Source organism: Temnothorax curvispinosus, unplaced genomic scaffold (genome assembly GCF_003070985.1).
Source record: "Temnothorax curvispinosus isolate PA1 unplaced genomic scaffold, ASM307098v1 QBEX01010252.1, whole genome shotgun sequence".
NCBI lineage: Eukaryota > Metazoa > Arthropoda > Insecta > Hymenoptera > Formicidae > Temnothorax > Temnothorax curvispinosus.
In genome coordinates this window covers 76567-99049 of record NW_020220032.1, presented here as the reverse complement: position 1 = coordinate 99049, position 22483 = coordinate 76567, and the positions used below count along the sequence as shown (strand labels likewise).

At 38.6% G+C, this 22483-nt stretch overlaps 1 protein-coding gene across 3 annotated transcripts in view; it reads right to left on the bottom strand.

Moving 5' to 3' along the window:
* Nucleotides 1-315: 315 nt before the first annotated feature.
* Nucleotides 316-22483, bottom strand: part of LOC112459933 (voltage-dependent calcium channel type D subunit alpha-1-like) — a 49022-nt gene continuing 26854 nt past the window's right edge. For all 3 annotated transcript variants that reach the window (XM_025024306.1, XM_025024308.1, XM_025024307.1), the window contains 21 exons: nt 20610-20749; nt 16101-16207; nt 15360-15512; nt 13544-13740; nt 12899-13002; nt 11634-11794; nt 11186-11288; nt 10732-10877; nt 10521-10594; nt 9713-9864; nt 9405-9522; nt 9216-9308; nt 8912-9032; nt 8686-8777; nt 6141-6310; nt 5497-5606; nt 5209-5323; nt 4933-5062; nt 4484-4653; nt 4161-4248; nt 316-3470 (listed from right to left, as the gene is read on the bottom strand). In XM_025024306.1, coding sequence (XP_024880074.1) covers nt 3288-3470; nt 4161-4248; nt 4484-4653; nt 4933-5062; nt 5209-5323; nt 5497-5606; nt 6141-6310; nt 8686-8777; nt 8912-9032; nt 9216-9308; nt 9405-9522; nt 9713-9864; nt 10521-10594; nt 10732-10877; nt 11186-11288; nt 11634-11794; nt 12899-13002; nt 13544-13740; nt 15360-15512; nt 16101-16207; nt 20610-20749 — 2727 coding nt within the window. In that variant the 3' untranslated portion in view covers nt 316-3287. The remainder of the gene's footprint in view (nt 3471-4160; nt 4249-4483; nt 4654-4932; nt 5063-5208; nt 5324-5496; nt 5607-6140; nt 6311-8685; nt 8778-8911; nt 9033-9215; nt 9309-9404; nt 9523-9712; nt 9865-10520; nt 10595-10731; nt 10878-11185; nt 11289-11633; nt 11795-12898; nt 13003-13543; nt 13741-15359; nt 15513-16100; nt 16208-20609; nt 20750-22483) is intronic.

Sequence of the window (22483 nt, the reverse complement as noted above, 5' to 3'; positions counted from 1 at the left end):
GCGCTATTTAGCTTTAACATTATATGCTATTACTATTACACTATTAACTTTTTGATACACACAACTGTCAAAAATACGATGACAGCTGCAAATGAAGTAAGCACAGCGAGAGAACCGAGTATACGCTAGCTGCGTACCGCAGGGGGGGCGACGAAAGCGCTATCTGGGCGGCACAATTCTACAACTTTTGGGTCTTTTCGCCCTAGATACGTACCGCAGCGGGGGTAGAGGGGGCGATAAAAGCGCTATCTGGGCGGCACAATTCTACAACTTTTGGGTCTTTTCGTCGCCCCCCGAGGTACGCATCTAGCGTATAGTTTTGATCGTAATTGGCATCGCGGAAAAGCGGCAACAATAAACTTCGAGATACGCGAGTATTGACTTAACATGCCTTTTTTTATAAAGGACTCGACTATCATCCCCGATCTGCTTTTGAGCCACCGTCTCATCTCCCCCCGGTCACTCGTCCATCATATATATGCATATATTAAATTACATCGGCGTGGCACGATTTACTATATGATAAGACGGCAAATGAAGTAATTGAAACCAATGGAATAACACCGCGATCTTTCAGTGATAACATAATTATTGCAAAACCGTCAAAATATATGTAACTAACCCTCCGAGAACACAAAGGGTCAATTTGACAATGTTTTTTTTTTTGCCAGAAAAATTTTTAGCCAGAAATATTAAAAATAAAAAAAATGAAAATTTTTTTGTAAATTACGTTTTTTTCAAAAGAACACTCATGGGTCAATCTGACCCTACACATAAATGAAAAAATAGGTGTGTTCTCGGAGGGCTAATCAGTTGATAGTTATTAGAAAAATATTAATATATATACTTGATAATTATTGGATATTTATAGTTTTTTTGAAAAATATTACAGCTACCAACTTTTCTATTTAAAAAAAATTATTATCAATTTTATTCAAGAATTTTAATTTACTTGACCTAGTATCTTCATACATACTAGGTTTTTTCTCATTTCTCAATTACACACTATATATGAACTATTTATTGTTGCTACAATTATTTTTATTACGCATGTAACTGACTTTTTAAAACGTGCTATAATTTTTGGTCGTCAAAATACTTCAAACGAGGTACATGCCTAGATTGAACGTTATTCGGTTCTGAAAGCAGTGGAAATATATCGAATCAAATGTATCGATGTCGAAGCGACAAAGAAACGTATGAAAGAAAATTTTGTGTTGAAAAATCGTATCGTGTATCAGTATTATCGGTAACAAAATTATTATCTCTCTTTTATGGCTCTAAATAAAATCGTGTACATTCGCGTATGTTTAAAAAATCGCTGCGAAGTGCAATATTTCTCGAATTGCTTTCATTTTTGTGGACAACAGTTTGACGAAAACGGTATTTGTTTTTCTTTCCCCTTTTTATTTTTCATGAAATAACAGCGGTTTTTCCTCGCTAAAGCTATCGACAAATACCATTAATGATTCAATTTTAATCTACTGCAGTCTCTGAAAATATTGTTCAATGTTTAAAACAACATGCATATACGATGTAATTTTATCGCGATTTAAGATCGTCATCATGAAGAGAAAACCATGCTATATAGTGAAGGAAAACGATGAATGATATTTCACATAGTTAAACATCGGTACGTGGAAAATGTCACTGAGAGAACTGTTTTCACACCAAACCCGAGAGAAAGAAAGCGAGAAGGAGTGAGAGAGATGCGTTATTTCTATTATTTAAACATAAACGCGGCATTAGAATGTAAATAATCTGGTTGACTCGATGGATAGCCTGTCGGATAAATTCTAACAATAAATAAAATTCACTCGCGCGCTTTTCTAAAGCGTACTTAACCCGGTCTCGAGCTACGTATACTTAGCAAAATATAGCAAAATAAAATTAAATTAAACTGATTATTCAAAATTATAATAATCTACGAAGAGAAATTTCATTGCACGCGCGATATACACTTTCCATCAATAAACATTGATTTTCTCTCTCCTACGTCACACACTTAAAACATTTTCCAAGGCATAGCACAGTTTCAAATGGACGTCGATTTGAATCTTTATAAATATACAATTTATATCTAAAGAAGTAACATAATATAATGGTAAAATGAAGAATCCAAGTTCGGCGTAAGCTACGTCGATGTAAAATCGATTTGTTATCGGATAATAAAGGCAAACGATCATGCTGGCCTTCGCCAGATGGGGCGCTTTGACATAAAAGATCTTATATACAGTGGGAACAAAGAACACAAACGTGGTCCCAGTGAGAGGTTTCGGGGAGAGAGTGTCGAGACAAGAAACCCAATTATGAGTATAAGTTAGACGCAAAAGACAGCTTGTTTTTCACAGGGGAGAAGGGTATACCCAGAGGTGCATCTGTCAGAAAAAACAACATTCGCCTCGTGCTCGTGCCCCTCGACGATTATTTTCCACGTGCCGCGCGCATCGACGCCGTTTGTCGATGTCGGAGATTCAGACATAGACGTTTCACCTAATTGGACGATGCGCTCGTTAATTCCGCAACATCACTTCTTCCTCATTCACACGAACCAGCAATCCATATCGATAACGAAGTAGATTTTCTACGAAAAAAGCTCTCTGCGCGCGCGACGGTTATTGATAAAACTTACTCAAAGTATATGTATTCACACGTGTGTATCGAGTGCGCAAAAAACGGTGACAAAAGTCTCGCGCGTGCGTGTGTTTGAAAATCTGTGAGAAAAATCGGCAAAAATCCAAGGAGAGCGGTGCAGAGACTTGACATGGAAAACACATAATTATCGACGATGAAAAGATTTGATCTAATTACAAAGCAAAAGCTGGAGTACGTAAATCGTCAGTCTCGATTGACGATATATTTTCTCGAAAAAGACAGGAAAATCCTTTCTAGTCGCGTTTCTCCATCGGATTTAATTACTTCTAAGTCAATCGCGATCTTTAGATTCGACTGCGTGCTTTTTTGCAACAATTAGGCGGAAGAAATAATCGTCGAAGAAGCTGCCGAGATGTCGGGCAAAGGCTTACTAAAGTAGTCGTAACAGTAGTAATGAATTTGGTGATGGTGAATTAAATTTCTGGCATATTAAGAAATGTGTGGATAAACGAATGAACAAATGCTGAAAACGGATCTTGAAAAAGAGAGAGAGTGAGAAAAAGAGAGAGAGAGAGAGAGAGAAAGAGAGAGAAAAAGAGAGGGGTGGATTTGAGGCTGAGATTTTAAAAGGGTTTTTTTTTTCTTAAGGTGTTGTCGTGGGGGTATCGACTGGTAATATATTATATGCCACTCTAGTGTATATTATAAGAGGTTCGGAGGATAGATTTTCTCGGGGCCGTGTCGGTATCGGGGCCCGATAATCCTACCTTAAAGAGCTGTACGCCAATGACGGCGAACACGAACTGCAGGAGGCTGGTGACGAGGACTATGTTTCCGATAGTCTTTACCGCTACGATGACGCACTGTACTACGTGCTGGGTTCACAATATTAATCACAATATATATTCGCCCTTCGTGATAGTGAGATGGAAATTGTGCGCGCCGCGCCGAAATAAAAGTTATAACGCTCGTTTCGTTTCGTAACGATATCTTTTAACACGCATTCTGGTCGCATTCCGTCAAATTCGTGTAGCTTTCTTCTCGTGGAGAGCCAGCAGAGAATCTGGACTTCATTAAAATTCTAAACAAAGATACTCGAGACGAATTTCTCAATTCAAACTAGAAGTATACGTCTTTCAATGTCTCGTCGCAATATATGGAGAAAATCTATGGAGGTGTCGTTGCATTAATTTCGTATTGACGATAAATAAATATTTTGTCGATCTTGGTAAATAAATTTTCGCGTAGCGACGACATTCGCGCGTAAGAAAAATTCTCGATATTGTATACAGGGATGAAATGTAATTTCTCATTTCGCCGTTAACGTGACTTTTCCGAAGTTACCTCGGCGCTCTTCCACCATTTGTACACGAGTAATTGCAATTTCGCGCACGCTTGGCGATCAACGTCGGACTAACGAGAGCGACTCTGTAATCTAGCTGGCTGTGTGTACATATTATACGGTCTGGCGTTATTATTACGTATACTACGGCGGGGCGTATGCTGTGAATTGGGCCGGTTTTAGCGGACTTAGATAAAACAGGTGAGACAAATGAAAGAGATACCTTTAATCCCTTGGCGCGATTGATGGCACGCAGCGGCCTCAGTACACGGAGCACTCGGAGCACTTTGATGAAAGAGAATGCGCCAGTGCTGCAAGTATACAATAAATAACGGCATCAGTACAAAGCACGACAGATATAACGAGAACAAAAAATGCCTCTAAAACAATCTTTCGGGCAATCGAACTTTTTTAAAAATGAAACTCAGCCTCAGAATTGAATTGCCCTATTTGCGTTCTTTTTGCACAACGAAAAATTGCACGATTACAATTGTAATTGATTTTTTATTAATGTAAACAATAATAATATAAAGAACAAGATTATACTTCATGGGTGTCATGGAAATGAGAGAGGCGCAAACGACGAGAAGATCGAGCAGATTGAAAGCCGATCGGCAGAACGCGCCCTCGTGGATGATGAAGCCGTATGAGACCATTTTGAGGCAGATTTCGATCGTGAAAACGGTAGTGAAAAAATAGTCAAAGTAGTTCAGTATCTGCAACAAAGCGTAACCAACCAGTTATTTCGTTAGTATGCCCATTTCTACCAAATTAGATTAATTTTAATCTCGGTTTAACTTACTTTTTATCTTTTTCTAACGCTTGAACTAAAAAAAGATGGAAAGTAAGTTAAATCGAGATTTACAATTAACCTGCATTGATAGAAATAGACATTAAATGGAGATCTCGATAGTTGCGTTAAAATCCCGATGAAACGGATATTTTAACGGCATTTTGGCATGAAAAATTGATTCGTCTTTCGGCGCGATACCTACGTCATTTCTGTCCGACTTCTGTCTCAGTGGGTCTTCGGCGGCCAACATGGCGGAGGAAATCATAATGCACAGTAGTATCACGTTGCTGAAGTAACTGTGATTGCAGAACCAATGGCAGAACACGCGAAACCTGCGGAAACACGATCGAAAAGGAATATGATTTAAAGCGGCCTCTGCCAAAGAGATGTCTGAGAAATGAAAAGATCGGAGAAAGTTTCGTCGAACTATTTTATATATCTTTTATCTCGGCGAAGCTGAAATAAAGTTTTTCTGTACCTATTAGTGCTCGAAAAAATAAAGAATGCCGAACCGGCCGGGATCGGTTCCTTCTTGGTGGCCATGTTGTACTCGGACATTCTTCGCGGTCTAGCCGACACTTCCTGTCCGTCATCTGCAAGAGAAATTAGTCTCTCTTTTCTTGTTTTTATTCTACCGAATTATTATTTCGGCTCGCCTCACAACTCTTGCAGTAGAAATATTGATAGGATCTCGAAATAATTGGATGAATCGGGAACGAATTTTCTTTCAGTTATTAATTCCTGGAAGTCAGATTAACTAACGTACCTTGCATTTCTTGCTCACCATCTTCCTCCTCCTCTTCTTCCTCCATTTCCTCGTCGGACTCGACGTTAAGTCGCACCTTATGCGTATTCATATCGTCGCTTTTCTCCGACCTGCATAATTAGCGATAATTACTCGATATAGATTGCGTTCTGAATTTGCTTTTTTAAAATAGACATCTTTTTGTAGACTCGGCTCGCCGGCATAAATTCTTTATAAATCTATAGAACGTAGACAAGTATTCGTTTAAATAAAAGCCAATACATTTTTCTCAATATATGTCGCAGGAGGAAGAAGATAAAGTTCAATTATTTTTAAGAGAATTTAGTACTTGATAAAGATTTGACGTTAAGTAACAATTGAAGACGCTAACCTTTCTAATGATATCGGTCTGAGGATAAAAAATAAAATTGATAGAAGTGCACATTGTGCAAAAGTGTATCACGAGTGCCCTTAGCTCCGCTGCGTGTTCTTATAATTCTTGAGCCATGATTATCGATTTTCGCGAATCCCCTCGAGCTTTACAAGCTCATAATAACGCTGCACAAGGGGAGGGGTGCATAACAATGCTCTCTCTAATCTCATTAAATGTAGTAACGCACATCGTTATATTACAAATTCCAACCGCGCTATGAGAGAGGGCTTACGTTTCGGTATCGAGTGCGGCTTCGTAGTCCTCCATTGTCTCGTTAGGATCGTGTTCGAGATCTGTACCGGCGGCCTCCTCGTCCTCTCCCCCTTCGCCACCGTCATCGCCAGCTTCGCCGCTGACTTCGTCCCTTGCCAGTGAGCCGCTGCGAGATTTATTTTTCTCCGCCTGTGGAGAAGGGTAGTTATCTGCCAAGTGATTCGGTCAAAAACAACAGTCGGTTGCGTAATCAGTAGCAACGGGAAATGCTCTCATACACAGAAAATACCTCAATGAAATGCAACGGGAAATGCCAAGAAGAAAATCTCTGGGGATAGAATAATATTTATATTCATTCGTATTCAATAATATTTATTGAAACAGAATGAATACGCATTACTTGAAAGTAAAAGCAGTTTAACCAATAAAATTTAATTATGATTTCAATGGTCTCCGCATTCCAAACACAGTGTAGAATTTATTACAATTACCAAAAAAATAATCTGCGGAATTAATTAAAGGATCTATCGAAGAATCACGTCGAAATGCGTTCATGTTAAATAATGTGAAGTAATATATTTGTTTTTCAAACTAATTAAATTCTGTAGCCAATATACACATATGTTTCCCCGACGATTAACATTATTACTGTGCAAAGCTCATTCTATGAGTCGATGATGCACGCGTTCGCAAATATTAACATAAAGTACATCAGTACATATACAAATATTTGATTTGCTGTTATTGTAGCGCCAAATTCCCCCGAGTCAATTATATCTCGTTAATTTTCCTGTCCTAGGCAAAACTTGGCCATTGTTTACGATGAGGACACGCAGATTCGTCAGTGTCACTTTCTACGTGTTGTAAAGTCGAAAGACAAACGCGATATGAATATTGGCAGTAAAAAGTTTGATGCGAGAGAGAGAGAGAGAGAGAGAGAGAGAGAGAGAGCAATAAACCCTTTTTTTATTACCACGATATGATTGCATGTGACTCAAAAGTGCAGCTCGCGCAGCAACGAAGCTACAAACTTCTTTTACTACTTATAAGAGCGCCGTTGGCATGAACAATCATACAATACTTGATTTAAACATCAATTCCATACGTCTCGTTCCATTTTTATTATTAAAAAGAGAACAAGACGTTAAGTAGAATTACATATTTTCTTCTGAGTGACAATTACAAAAGTATACTTGACACGTAAGAATTAGAAAACTACTAAATTCATATGAAATTGCGTATTGGATAACGCATTGTGAATTCACGAATGCAACGAGATGTGCATCATACGTTAAGGAACGCATGCCTGAAAGAAAGTTCACGCGATCATATTTTCGTCGCGCAATCAACAGTTTTTCCCCCAATGTTGTTTGGTCGTTATCCACAAACGTGATTAATCAGCTTTCGAACTTCGCCGATGCGGTTTTAAACTACCCTACGAGGTAAAATTGCGTTGCTCGCGTCGCGTAACTTGGTGAATTGCAACGGCTGCACATTCGACGAAGAAAGTCCGACGTTACACACACACAGGCAATTCTCCGGGTCTCCGTATAACGCCCGTATTAATTTGACTGAGTCCCGCGTCAATTTAGATCAATTTCAGCTTGAGATAAAATTAGAGCTTGACGTTGACGAAGTTATTTATCGTTAAAAATAAATAGGATTCCAGGATACTGTGTTTGACTTTAAAGGATACTGCGTTTGACATTATTAAGCGTCTCTTATTATAAAATTATTATACATGTCTCTTAGTCGAATTAATATTATTGAGATTAATTTCGCGTAATAAAATTTTGACCGGACCAAGAAAGAGAATTACAATACAATAGCCATTTTTATCGCTCTTTACACGCACGTCGGCGTTAAACGCGACGTTAATTTACTCGAAATAGGCGACGTCTTGTCGTCGTCGGCCTTCAGATTCGTTCGAGCGCGCTCGCATTGTCCGTAATGCGCATCGTGATATCCACCTCTCGCAAATGCTATACGCGACGTAAAGATAAAGACTAAAGACGCGCTTCTCTCGAGAGACCGCTCGGCCGAATTAGCCTGATCGTTTATGAAAATCCGAAAGAAACGGCTCGTTCAAGAGTTACGTGATTCTACGGTTCTCGCGGAAAGGCAATGACGTGTACACACAATTTATTGCTTCCACGTTCTTTCGTGTCAAGGTCTTTCTTATATCGAGAGACAGCATATAATTGTGTTACTTCATTAATTTAATGGAAGGATCGAAAAGTGTGTCATTCAATAGAAAAACAAGGTGCTGTATATATAAAGATCATTCTAGTACATGTTGTGTACATTATTATACAAGCAATAGCAAGAACTATTATAATGTAGGTCTTTAAAAAATACGGTTTTTATCAATGAAAAATCGTTTAATTAATAAAACAGAGAGAAAGTGGTTTTCTTAATACAGTATTTCAGCGCGAATAAAGTGAATTTAACGAAACATTGCGTATATATTAAATTCACGTTATATCTGACGCTCAAAGTCGTCGGCAATCTAGTATGATGCATTATGTATCCATGTTCATTATCGTATGTACAATCAAACTCACCTCCTCTTCGGCCTCCTTTTCGATGGCAGTCAGGGACTCGGCATCGGCGAGATTGTCGACGGCGATAGCCAAGAACACGTTCAAGAGAATATCTGCGTTGCTATCTTCGTCAAGGATCGATTAAAATTTATTAAATCAGACCGAATCGATATTAACGCCGCGCGCGAGAACGGAAAGAGACAATTGTTTTTATCGCCGAGACGTCGTCTATTTCGCTAAAGGATACAGTTACCGCATATGAAGAGGATAATGAAATAAATACAGGCGAGCATGCCAAAACTGCTGACGCCGCCGTAAGCCTGAATCCCGACGTACATCACAGCGTTCCAGTCCTCGCCGGTTAATATCTGGAGATGCAAGAAGCCCCGAGCGTATCGCATATTATTTTTGGAACGGGGAAGAAAAATAGAGAACGCGAAAAGTATAAGAAATCAAATCAATCTCGAAGTCAAAACTTCGTAATAAATCAGCAATGCAATTTTACAGAATTGCGTTTCGAGTTTTCTCCATCGTGGAGAGTGATCAGATACCTGAAATACGGTGAGCAGGCTCTGCCAAAAGCTGTCAAAATTTTGACGCTTCTTTTCCTCGTCGTGACTGAAATTGAACTTTCCACCGAAGACCTATTTAAAAGAGAGATTTCGAAGAATAAAGAATAAATTAAATTCGACTGCATTCGTTATGTTGTTTATACGAATACTTTACGCTGAGTAATCTACCTGCATGCCCAGAAGCGCGAAGATCACGATGAAGAGGAAAAGCAGAAGCAACAGCGAGGCGATCGATTGTATCGAGTTTAGTAAAGAGGCCACTAAATTCGACAGTGATCTCCAATATCTGCAAAGAGAAGGATAACTCACATCTTTTATCGCGCACGTCACGTTTATCTCGCGCGTAAAAATTTATCTTCTTTAAACTGTACTGACGTATCGTATTATACGATAAATATAAATATCGATGGCACAGTTCTTGCAGAAATTGAACCTAAATTTACGACTATAAAAAGATCTGGCTGATCGGTACTCACTTCGTTACTTTGAATACCCTGAGCAACCGGACGCAACGAAGTACGGAAACGCCAAGAGGCGGCATTACACGTGTATTCGTAAGTATCATTTCGGTGATCGAGCCGATTACGACGAAGCAATCGAAACGATTAAACAACGAGACGAAATAACCCTGCGGAATAAATTGCAATACCTGAGAGTTAATAAGCGCCTTATCTACGTGTTTTAAGAAAATACTACGTGTCTTTTTGTCGCATCTTATTAACCCCTTGACTGCCGATGACGTGCCGCGAGAATGCATTTTGTTATATTAGAGTCGCTAGTGATTATCACTGAAGCAAGGTGTGACTAGCGGTTTTTGGGTGTACTGAACACAATTTTTGATCCAATTTGCAAAATGTTGCTTCATAAAAAAGATATGGCTATTAGAAAAATGAAAATTTTTGAGATATTTTGTTATATTAAATTTTACAAGGAATTAATGACTGAAATAAGATACATTTAGTAGTTTTTGGGCGTGCCAAACGTGATTTTAAAGTCATATTTGAAAAAATATGTTTAAACAGTTTTATGACATTTTTTTTTTACTCTAAATTCATCAGCACCATCAAAACCCCTCTACATAAACTTCCATTAATTTTCGAGAATCTTTTGTTTTTGACATTTTAGGACCACGCGAGGAAAATGGTGTGGCACTCAAGGAGTTCAAATAAGGATGCATCCAACAATTATAAGTAATAAACGCTAATTAAATGATGTAATATCAATGTTCATTAAATTCACGTAATTTCGAGAAGAATCGGGAAATGCTGCGACAGAGTCACTCACCTGAAAACCTAAACTGTACATTTTTAACATCATCTCCATGGAGAACAGCACGATGAAAAACATGTTCGTGATTTCTGATGGCAAAAAAGAAAGGAAACTCGCGTTACGAAACGTATTATACTGAAGGCGCCGGGGTCGGTTTATATAATTAAAGCAAACAACAAGTCATCGACATTATTTCCGCGGTAGTAGCGACGTGGCCGGTATTTACCTTGAAAGTGCTCCATCCAGTCCGGTTGACCGTAGTGCTCCGTGGCGAGAACACCGGTGTTCAAGAAGACCAGAACTATGATAAGCCAATAGAAGACCTGGGACTTCACAGCCTTCCTACAGGCTCTTCGCATCCGCCTGTTCACTCTGCGGAATATTCGCGTTACAATGCGCCGTGTATAGAGTTTAAGCTTCACGCTCGTTCGTGTACACAAACGCTTAAGGGATCTTTGAGCTCGTCAGATAAATGACGCTTTGATCTCTACTTTCCTCGAATACGTTTTCTCGATAAAAGCGCGTATTTCGGAGAAAGAACTTTCTGAGGACTATCATTGAGATCGGTCAAATTATCTGCGTCGATGATCATCACGAGAAATTGTTTAATTATTAAAATGGACATTAAATAACTTTAACGATCAAGATTTTGACAGGCGATTTTCAATGTCGCGAATTACCTTTCTAAATCCCGTTTCTTCTTCTTCCAAACGGACTCTTGCTGGATCCCTTCCTCGTCACCCTCCAATTGGTCCGTGCTCTCTATTTCATTTTGCTGCTTGGCTATATATATAATATTAAACGTTCAAACTCAGTTCAATTAATTAGCAGTCTTCAACTGGGGAGGGAAAAGTTGTTTTCATCACGTGAAATTGAATTTGGTATAACTTCTCGAATTTAATTTACGCACTACGCGTATTTGCATAAATGTATGATGTATACAAAACATGTTGCAATTAGATAAAATTATCCTGTTTATTCAAAATTGTTATGTATATATAATTAATTTTATTCTATTTTCTTTTATTTGTAATAGTAGAACATCACATCAAATTGTACCAAATTATTTTTAATAAACACGCTTAATTTTATTTTGGAAAATTTCCTCTCTCTTTGTCGCATACGTACTTTTTCCATCTTGCTTCGGCTCATCGGTCTCCGGCTCGATGTCCTCGGCCTGCGTTATCCAGTCGAGGTAACCCCTGAGATCGTCCTCGATCTGCTGCTTCTCCCTGAGCTTGTGAAAGTCGCCACGCGCCTTCGCCTTCTCTCTCTCCTTGGAAAATTCACTGCACGAAAGCGGGACAAGTGCACATGTACGTACGGTCGTCGTGTCGCATTGTGATTAGAGGTACCGGCGCGCGCGAGACGCGTAATTGGAACATTCAAAGGCAATGAAACGGAAATCGAGACGCGCGTGAAAAGGGAGTCTTTATTTGCCCGCGCGCTCTTCTTCGATCTCGCTCGAATGGGGACGGTGTAAATACGGTCTATTCCGTGTCGGGAAACATCCAGCGAAACGCTCCTCCTTCGACATTCATAGTCTCTCTCTTCTTTTATGCGCCAAGTAGAACGGAATCGATCCGTGACACTAAGGATCTAATTATCCTAGGAATAACGCTTCTTGATAAATGATGTATTTCGATCGAAGGTTCGATATCGTTCCGACATGAATTTTAATATATAAAATTTCGTATTCTGTTAAGCTGAATTTTAATTGCGTGATTAATCAGCGCTGTTTTTATCTGATTTTTTTTAAATTAAAACATCTATTTCTTTAACGTTTTAACGTTTTAACGTCACGGCATTTTGATTTCGAGCAGTCTTCGAAATGTATTTCAAACGTGCATTTTGCGATGCTCGCCGATAATAAGAGTGTTTACGCGCGTGGCGTTAAGGAGCGGATAAAACGTAAAAAGGGAAGGAAGTTAAATCGCGCTTGTCATCGATACCGTTTTCACGCCTCGATTAGCCGCGCATCCTTTACCGATACGCAATGGAGTGTGTGCGTGTATATATGTAGGTATCAACCTAAGAAAGAGATATTTTTATCTCGTTTCCCTTGCCTTTCCCTTCCCCCCCCTTCATCACGGATTGCAAGAACTTCGCGAGGATAGATGTCACAAGCCGCTTCAGCGGATTACTTAAAGCGTTCTTTAAACAATCGCTCGGGGATCACGGAAATTCGAAAGCTTATTATCCCATTGTATCGGTAAATGTCGCATCTAAACGTAGATAAAGTACACGATATTCAATCTATTATTCTCGAAATTTCGTTATATTTAATTAATCAAGTAATAAGAACTGCAATCCTCGGATTTCCAGATTTATTTTTGTTTATTTTCTTCCGTGACAATGGCTGTCTGTGGAACAAAATTTTTCTCCACACTTACCCGGACAACACACCGAGAATTAGATTCATCACGAAGAAAGCCCCAAGGATGACCATCGAAATGAAGTATATCCACTGCCACGAACTTCCCATTGCATCCTCGATCTAGACAAAACACGTAGATTTTAGCTTGTCGAAGGATTCTGCTTGTTCTCTTTTTTATTATTTATAAAATTGGCAATATATATATCTGAAGGTTTTGCAAAAGATGTATGTATATAAAAAAAGTATGGCGCTACAGCTTAATTTTGAGCTTGGGTCTTCTAAATGAGAATCCAAGAATCCTCTTCAGATTTTTAAACAATTATCTAATCACCAATGCATTTAATGCGAATTAATACACTGAGAAAAAAATGTTGTTAACTTGGCTAAAATTTTCAATTGATTATTATTTTTTTAATTGAAATATTTAAGTATTTGAGTCAAATTACGTCATGTTAGATTTAATATGTCGTATTTAATTTAAATACATAAATATTTCAATTAAAAAAATTATAATCAGTTGAAAATTTTAGTCAAGTTAACAACATTTTTTTCTCACTGTATAGAATGCTATCGGAAAGCGTAATCTACATCTGCATTTTTCTTCTTAATACTTGATTAGAGAAGATTATCATATGAAAGATTACTCGTGCGGCGACTTTACATTATAAAGCACTTCCGTCCAGCCCTCGAGGGTGATGCATTGGAAGACCGTGAGCATGGCCAGTCCGAAGTTGTCGAAATTCGTGATGCCGTTGTTGGGGCCCTCCCAGTACCGCTTGCTGCATTCATAGTCGGGCCCGACCCGGGAGCACTGGTAGCCTCCGGGGCCGCATGGTACCGGACCGTCCATTAACTCGCCTGCGATATAAAGGGGAATCGAATTTTTAATTCTCGACAGCGATAACGGCGGTCGCGGGGCGATAATAAGGTCGGCACTCTGCGCTGAAACTTTTAATTGGCTCGATTCGTCGAGCAAATGAGTTTAACGTATCATGATAACACTTAAAAATGTATGCACATTTTTCTATGTACACCTTATGCAAAGCGGCTTGAGACTAGCACCTTTCTCCACTAGTACTAAAGGCGATTTATCGGCCTTTCTCGCGCTTCTCACGATGTGTACATAGGTCGATTAAAGGAGCTCTGTTAAACCCTCGTTGCTTTGTTAAACTTTAAATTATACCGAGCTGATACCGTCAGCCCTGCAAATCGTATCTGTATCTCCTATCAAATTAAAATAATGGACATAATTGCTAGCTAATTGGTTTCCCTATTAATAGTACATAAATATAGGACAGAGAAATATCGAAAGCGCGGATAAAGTACCGATTAATTAATATAAATTAATTTTAATAAGTTAAAGTAATTATTCTAATTGATTGTTAAAATTAACGTTCGCTTCTCTGCGATATATCTTGTGTGTCTACATAAAAATAATTAAACACAACGTACACAAATAAATAAACTATTAACTAATTAATGCAAGTGAATTCTGCATAGGTAGAATAATTTTTTTAGTTTAATTAAAATTAAACTTGAACGGTTTTCGTGTATAGACATAGAAACTAGAAACTAAAGAATTCCAAGTTTGTAAGAAAGAAGTTTGGCGAGGGCATTGCAAATTATTGTTCTCTTTTTCTTTCAGAGTTTTCGTATCGCCCGGGCTCGGCAGCATCCATACGCTATTTTACACATTCCTGTGAATCAGCTGTTCGTCGCTCGCGCGCGCGCGCGCCTCTCGCGCTAATAATAATAATTAGACGTTAGTTTCGCGTCTGTGTCTCACAGTTGAATCATATCTAAAATAGCTGTCCCGACGGAAAGTGTGTTTTGAGGCTAAGCCGGGAGTTCCCCCCGGGGTCCTCGCCAAATTCCCCTCCTCTCCGGTTCCAACGTATCCGATTTTTTTTCGTTCCAATCACCACGAGACAATCCCTCGGGAATGCCAAATGCAGATAAATTTTTTTTGTATATTAAGGCCAGCATCAAAAAGTCTCGATTAATTGGGTATTGTGATTACTTAAGAATTTGTTGTAGCTTTTTAAATACGCATTTTATTTTTTTTATGAGAAAAAGGAACCGTAGTTTTTTTTAGAAAAGTTACATGAACTGAGTGTACATATAAAGATATACATAATATATCTTTTTCCACACAATCATTGTATACATATGTATAAAATCTTTCGAAGATAAACATTTATTTCAGAAGATAATTTTAGCTTGAATTTTATGAAGAATTTAACGCAGAATCATGTTGAATGTAATAATGCATTGTTAATTTTTAATGATACGTCAAATAAATTAGTTGCAAAATAACGTTAGAAAGAGAAAAATTGAGTTCCTCTGAAGAGCTAAGCTTCCCAGGAAGGATTCGGGATATAATAGAAATTTAAGAGCATCGATCCGCGATTGCCGCCACGAGAACGTTGCATCGTCCATTAAATGTTTATCGGAGAAATCCTGAGACACGCACTTACCGGTTATTTTGTGGCGGCACGTCTTGTGCATCTTCCCGGAGAACAGCTCGAGGCCGATGATGGCGTAAATGATGATGACGAAGAGAACTAATAAAGCAATGTGCAAAAGCGGTACCATCGCCCTCAAAATGGAGTTTAGGACCACTTGAAGACCTATGCAAATTAATTTATTTTTATCAATTCTGTGTCGTTTTCATTAATCCTTTAAATAACTAAAACATATTTAAAAACTAATAATTAGCTAATATGTAAAGAGGCTCACAAAAAATCAAACTCAAAGAGTAAAAACTTGTTGAATGAGCCATGAAGTCTAATATATATTAATAAACGCATGTAGGTCTTAACTTGACGTGGTTAAACGCAATATAGTATATCTGAATACATAAAAATCTTTAATATTATATAAAGTAAACATAGTCAAAAATTAAAATAAAGCGTATCTTAGTCAATAATATACATAAAAACCAGACGTTTCGATCTTCGTTGAGATCATCCTCAGTGATACGTTATGCATAGTCAAAACGTTAAATTGCAGACTTGTTCACGCTTGAGCCATGCTTATATAAAATATTTTTTATTTGTGCGAAAGAATTACGATTTATACGATTTTACTAACATCACATTCGTAAATTGCGTCCAAATTTTGTTAAATTTTAGTACAATCTCTCTCTCTGTTTATTTCACACGAATGAAATAATTCAATCACGTGTATTATATTAATGTTTTGATGGGAGATCTTACTTGGAACGCCGGAAACCAGCCTGAGAGGACGCAGAACACGAAACGCCCTTAAGGCCTTGACGTCGAAACCCTCCTTCATAAGTATCGTCAACACCGTGCTTATCATTCTGCAAGGAAAAAAACGCAAGAAAAAATGTTTCTATGCAACAGACGGGGATTAATGACTTGACGATAAAATGGAGACTTAAGATAATGAAGGCTGCGCGCGCGCGAAAGTCATTTTCCCGGAACGTAATTTGTCCCTGAAGAAAAGAGCTTTATGTGCCAAGGCTAATAGCACTATAAACACCGTGTGGCAGCATTTACGAGAACATTTATACGAGGTATAAAAAGCGGGAGAAGGGGGAGAGGGACAAAGAAAAAAAATTTTCCCAATAAACAAGACTCGCTGAAAAAGGGAAAAGAGCTTTCTAATATCCTCCCCCCTCCAATACGCGCAATCTTTCGCGCCTTCAAATTATACACGACGTTTGACGAGCGTGACGTTATCGCAAACGAGCCCGTCAGAGCGGACCCGTCAACCGGAAAGAAAACGATCGAATCGGATGAGACAATTTCAAATGTTGCACCGGCAGCTGCATTTTCCTGCATTAGGTTCCATGTCATTTGAATAATGGCCCCCGGCGTAATGGTCGCTTCTCGAGCGGGAGGGACTAGATGTGCCGGATGTGCTCTCTCCCGCGGGACATTAAGATGGATCGATTCGCCGTGTCGTTAACCGAAATTGATAAAGTTATCGGATGGCAAGTCGGATATAATACACGCGATACACGGCTCCCTTCCGAAACAGGTACCTATAGTTACGCCTGTCGATCCGAGTCCGCCGTTAATCTGAGATAGATTTCGCGAACAATCCCGCGCGCGCTCCTCTCGCTGCGAAAATAAAATTCACATCGCTCTCTCTCGGATCATTAACCGGGAAAACAACGGGGGAGAAGGGGGGGTGGCCCGACATGCTCTGTTTGTCAAACTCCTCGGCGTTTTACGCGACGCTCGCATGTACATACGTGCGTGCGTCCGTGCGGGGTTCTCTCTCGTCTCTTTATTATGTAAAAATCGATGATCGCGCGTAAATAGGGTACCATTATTTACGTCACTATATATAGTTCGCCACACGGTATCGTGGTAGGAATAATTGCGTAAGGACGTATCGAGACCCCGCGTCGATAACTCAGAAGGCTTATATGGTACCGTTTCATTTGCGTGACAAGGGATGTCGCAATCGCATTTTAATGATTTTTCATGCCTTTCATCCGCGAAGCCGCCTTTTTTCCTCAGTTTTTAATTATTTTCACGAATAATGTTAAATGCCGGTTTTCTCTTGTTTTTGTAGAGTCCCTAGTACATAAACAAGTAAAAAAAAGTAGACAATTGTAAATTTTTATTTGCATAATTACTATAAATAAACAAATAGTCAAAATTTATGCTTTTAAGGGGACTAGGCAAGGTTGAAAATGCAAAAATTGGCTCGTGTTTAATGGTTTATAACAAGGCCGCGAATGAATATAAAACTTTTTTATTGTTTAGGGTATTAATTATAACATTACAAAATAAAAAAATCCATGGAAAGTCGTTCCCAGATCAATAATATCGGCGTCCCAATGTAATAAGGAAAACTGTCGAATCCACGGTTTTACCACGATTCCAGTCGAACGGATAAAGATTTTGGCAAATTCTAAGAATATTTCTTCTCCTTAGGCTTCCCTCTATCGATTATACCTAAAATCAGATTGAAAAAAAATATTGCTACAATTTTATAATAACAAATAACTCGAATTTTTACAAATTTTTTGTTTTTTGGACGCCATTTTGTTAATTTTATTTTTATTTTTAATTTTTTAGGTATAATCGATAGAGGGAAGCCTAAGGAGAAGAAATATTCTTGGAATTTGCCAAAATCTTTATCCGTTCGACTGGAATCGTGGTAAAACCGTGGATTCGACAGTTTTCCTTATTACATTGGGACGCCGATATTATTGATCTGGGAACGACTTTTTATGGATTTTTTTATTTTATAATGTTATAATTAATACCCTAAACAATAAAAAAGTTTTATATTCATTCGCGGCCTTGTTATAAACCATTAAACACGAGCCAATTTTTGCATTTTCAACCTTGCCTAGTCCCCCTAATGACAAAAATTGATTTTCTACTGAACTATTATCAATATCGAAACGAATTTAGGCACATATTTAGAACACTCTAAAGTATTTTTCAGAATTTTGTCAGTTTTTTTCGCTACGTTGTTTTATTATAAATTAATAGTCTTTGAAAAATATAGAAAAATCAACATTTTCTACTGTAAATCCAAATAAATAGTTTAAATATCTCTTATAATGGTGTCCTACAGATTCAACGACCTAAAAAAACTCTGTCAATACTGATTTTTATGAAAATTAAAAAATTTTTGGAATATTAGATCGGCCACTTAGAATTTAAAAATTCTGACTTCTGATTCGTATAATCAGCGACTCGAAAAATCCCCGAGTACAAAGTTTCAAAAAAATCGGCCGAATACAAAGATTCGTGGCACAAAGGTTTAAGCGAGTCCGTAAATTTTTGAACGTTGACGGAACACGATATTATTATTTTCAAGGAAACAAGAGCGTTTCATAAAATTCCGCATAAATATGCGATAAATATCATATGCGATGTAGCGATCGCGAATGTAAAATCCCACTTATAGAACATAGAACCGGTCCGCGAAATACTAATTGCGGTGGGAGTTATCAGCGCTCGGCCATGTGAAAAGGGGCAGGCCCTATTAGGGTATTATCAAGTTAAGCGGCACTCGTAAAATTTCAATCCCCGATATCCGGGGCTGAATTTAATTTACACGCATGAGCCGCGACATTATGTCGACCGATCGGCCGGCGGACGCGCGTTGAATTATTTCGCTGATTTCCCCACCTAATGGCTTCGTGGTACCTAATTCGGTCGGCAGTTCAGTCATTTCGTCGCAACGACCAACGACGCGGGGGGAACGGATTTTCGGTGTAATATTTCCTTCCTTCCGGCGCCGCCGCCGTCTTCGCTCTCTCGTTCGGTTCGGCGCGCCGTCAATTTCACTTTATTTATGCTCGGCGAAATGCATGGCCGAACCGACTCGCTCGTTGAAGCTCGGCGTTTTAAATCAATTTTATTTCCGCCGCTTCAGACGCTCACTCGCGTTTTTATGAAATAAATACGACACGCAGCTTCCGTGTTTGTTCGCAGCGCGAGTTTTACAATTTTCAGAGTTCGCCTATTAAATATATGCAATGTGTATACAAAAAAAAAACACGAAAATACAATAACTCCGCGAAGAATAACCTCGTTTAGATGCTTTCAGCTAGTATAATCGATATATAAAGAGCGAACGCGAAATTACTTATTATTTATTATTTATGTGAGCCTCGCTTTTAACGCCTATAAATATTAAAAGCTCTACTGATAAAGGTACTTGTTTTTTAGGCTGCCAAAAAACAAATACTGTCGAATATTTTTCGCCACGTTTTTTGTAAAGCGAAATTATTTTGTGTCAAATTATAATATTTATAATTATAATAGTAATTTATAATTATATTATTTATATAATATATATTATATATTAAATTGTTGTATATTAATATCCACACAGAGTAATTAAAATATCATATTCAATATATAATATATATCAGATTTCACGGAAGTAGCTTGCTCGTCGTTGTGCTCGATATGTTATATCCGCGATAAGCGAGCATCAAACTCAAGTTGTACTACTTGTCGGTGCGCCTTAGCGTTCGTCGAACGTCATCGGCAATGTGTGCACTGGGAAGGCATCATCAGGTGTAAACTATCCGCCGTCAAAGTGTATATGATCGCCACGCATTATCGATTACGTCGGCATTGATCCAATTAACTTGCACTCGATATAGATTGTTAGGTACTATCTTCGTCGGCCCTCGCCCACCGTTGAGTCGAATTTGGGGAAAAGTGAGTTTATTATAAAAAGACGTCGGGGATATTATTATGATGCCACAAGGCCGTGCATTTTTAAGCAATTTTCCCCCTCATTATAAAATTCAGATGGGAAGACGGATGAATCTGGGGAGAAATGACCGGCTAATATCTCTTTCCAGAAATGTGGCGGCGAATAAAAATTTGAGAAAAGTTAAGGCTCCCGCACAATGAAAAATATAAGGAACAAGGAACAGATATTAGCAATAAAAAATCAGGAATAAAGTGGTGTAGCATTGATGCACGGCTTTTGACAGATTAAAAATCTATTGCCTGTGTTATTCCCCGTTTCTGTTTTTCATTGTACATCCAGTTTTATTACTGATTCTTTAGTCCTAATCGCTAATATCCGTTCCTTGTTCCTTATAATTTTGATTGTGCGGGAGTCTTTATATTCGCATATTTAATATAATATATTTAGTTCTAATAGATTCAATTAATATATTTTAAAATCCATCCAAAGAAGAACTAGATCTATTTATGGACAGAAAGGGGAAAAAACGTGGAGAGTTCCAAGGTTAACATACTCACCCAATCACGACTATCGTGAAATCCAGCAAGTTCCAGCCGTTGCGGAGGTAAGCTCCTGGATGCGCGACGAAGCCGTAAGCTATGATCTTCATCACGCACTCCACCGTAAAAATCACAAGAAAAACGTACTCTATCTTCTCCTGCAACACCAGAGGAAAAATCGCCGTGAAAAATATGATGGGAGATGCGACGGTGTAGATCGATCGCCTCTAAAAGAGCCTTTGAGGAAAAGTTACAAATATAGAAAGACCTCCCCTGTGTGTGCATGTGTGTGTGTATGTGCGTGCTGCTGTCTTAGTGCCGGAAAGAGGCCACTTTGATTGATAAGCGTCGAGCGATAAGACACTTTCGCAATTTTGACCCTACGACACGTCGTCGGCGCGGCGTCAACCGGAGATGGCAATTAAAAGCAAGCGGCGGAGACAAATGGCGGCGGGGGCTGCAATTAAAAACGCACGAGACCGCGAAGACAATGTTTCACGCTCACGTAAACAGGACGTCTTCGTTAAACATTTAAAGCACGAACAGCGGCGTAGCGGTTGCAGTTGGATTACCGGCGAGTTACGACAAGAACGTGATCGCTGTTAACCGCACCGGGAGAAAAGGAGTGTCGACATCCGATATTTTTTTCAGGGACTCGAACACGGTATATTTTTTTTTATATTTACAAACGCGAACATTGCGAAACCTGTTGCTCTCTCTCTTTCTCTCTCTCTCTCTCTCTCTCCTTTCTTCGAAAATCTCTTACCTCGCGCTAATGCGATTAGGCGCTGAATAGACCGGCAAGAACTTGAGCAAATTTTGAAACTTTGACCAACTCATTATATGGAGCACCGAAATTCATTAATTATGATGTCAGCTATACAAAACTGTACAACACTCTGGAATTTGTCCTTATGTATCTTTTTGTTTTAATGACAGATGATCGATTATGCATGCAGGATTGATAAAATTGATAATACACATCTGACTTTGAGATAGTTGCACGGAAGAAAAAATTAGCTAGTATAGCAAATATGGGATAATTAATATTTTTTTGCAGGAAGAGCTATATAATTTTGCAATAATAGAAAAACCTTTTGTTAAAGTTTTGCTGAACCTTTTGCTATTTAATAATAATTGCAAAAAGATTTTGCTACTATTGCTAAATTATAGCTCTCGCTGTAAAAAAATTTTACTTATCCCATATTTTTATACAAATAAATTTGCTATAGTATAGCTAATTTTTTTCCGTGTGGTATTGCGCGCAAAATACGACATTTAAATTCTTAATAGGTAATTAAATAGTAAATTTCTTTCTTAGAAATTCTTTTGTAGTCAACTATTTACCGCGACGGACGCAAACATAAGATTTATTATAATTTCACTGAATATATGGGATTTATAAAGTATATAGGGAATGATATGTAACAAAAAGAAATATATAAAGAATACATTTTAATCGGAAAACAAAAGAAAGCAGACGTGCATTTTATAAAACGCACTGACGAGTGTAGAATTCATTTTTCGATCTCGATCGTTCCTCAGCGTGATTCATCGACAGTAGTATCAGTAGCATCGTTGGCCGTCGCGCAAAAGGGTTAATCGACGCATGGTCGTTATGGTCGCGACGGGCAGGGGTATAAGAACGGCACAGGCCTTGGCGAGAAAAACAGGCGAAACAAAAGGAAGAAGCAGCGGGTTAAAAATAAGGCTGAAGAACGCTCTCGCTTGTACACATCGGAGATAGGGGAAAAAAGAACCGCTGCGCCGCTTTGCGGAGAAGGCGCACAGGGGTGGTGGATGATTAAAAGGGGAATTGAAAGGCGCGAATACGGCCACAAAGAGGACACGAACCCTCTATCTCTCTCTCTCTCTCTCTCTCTCTCTCTCTC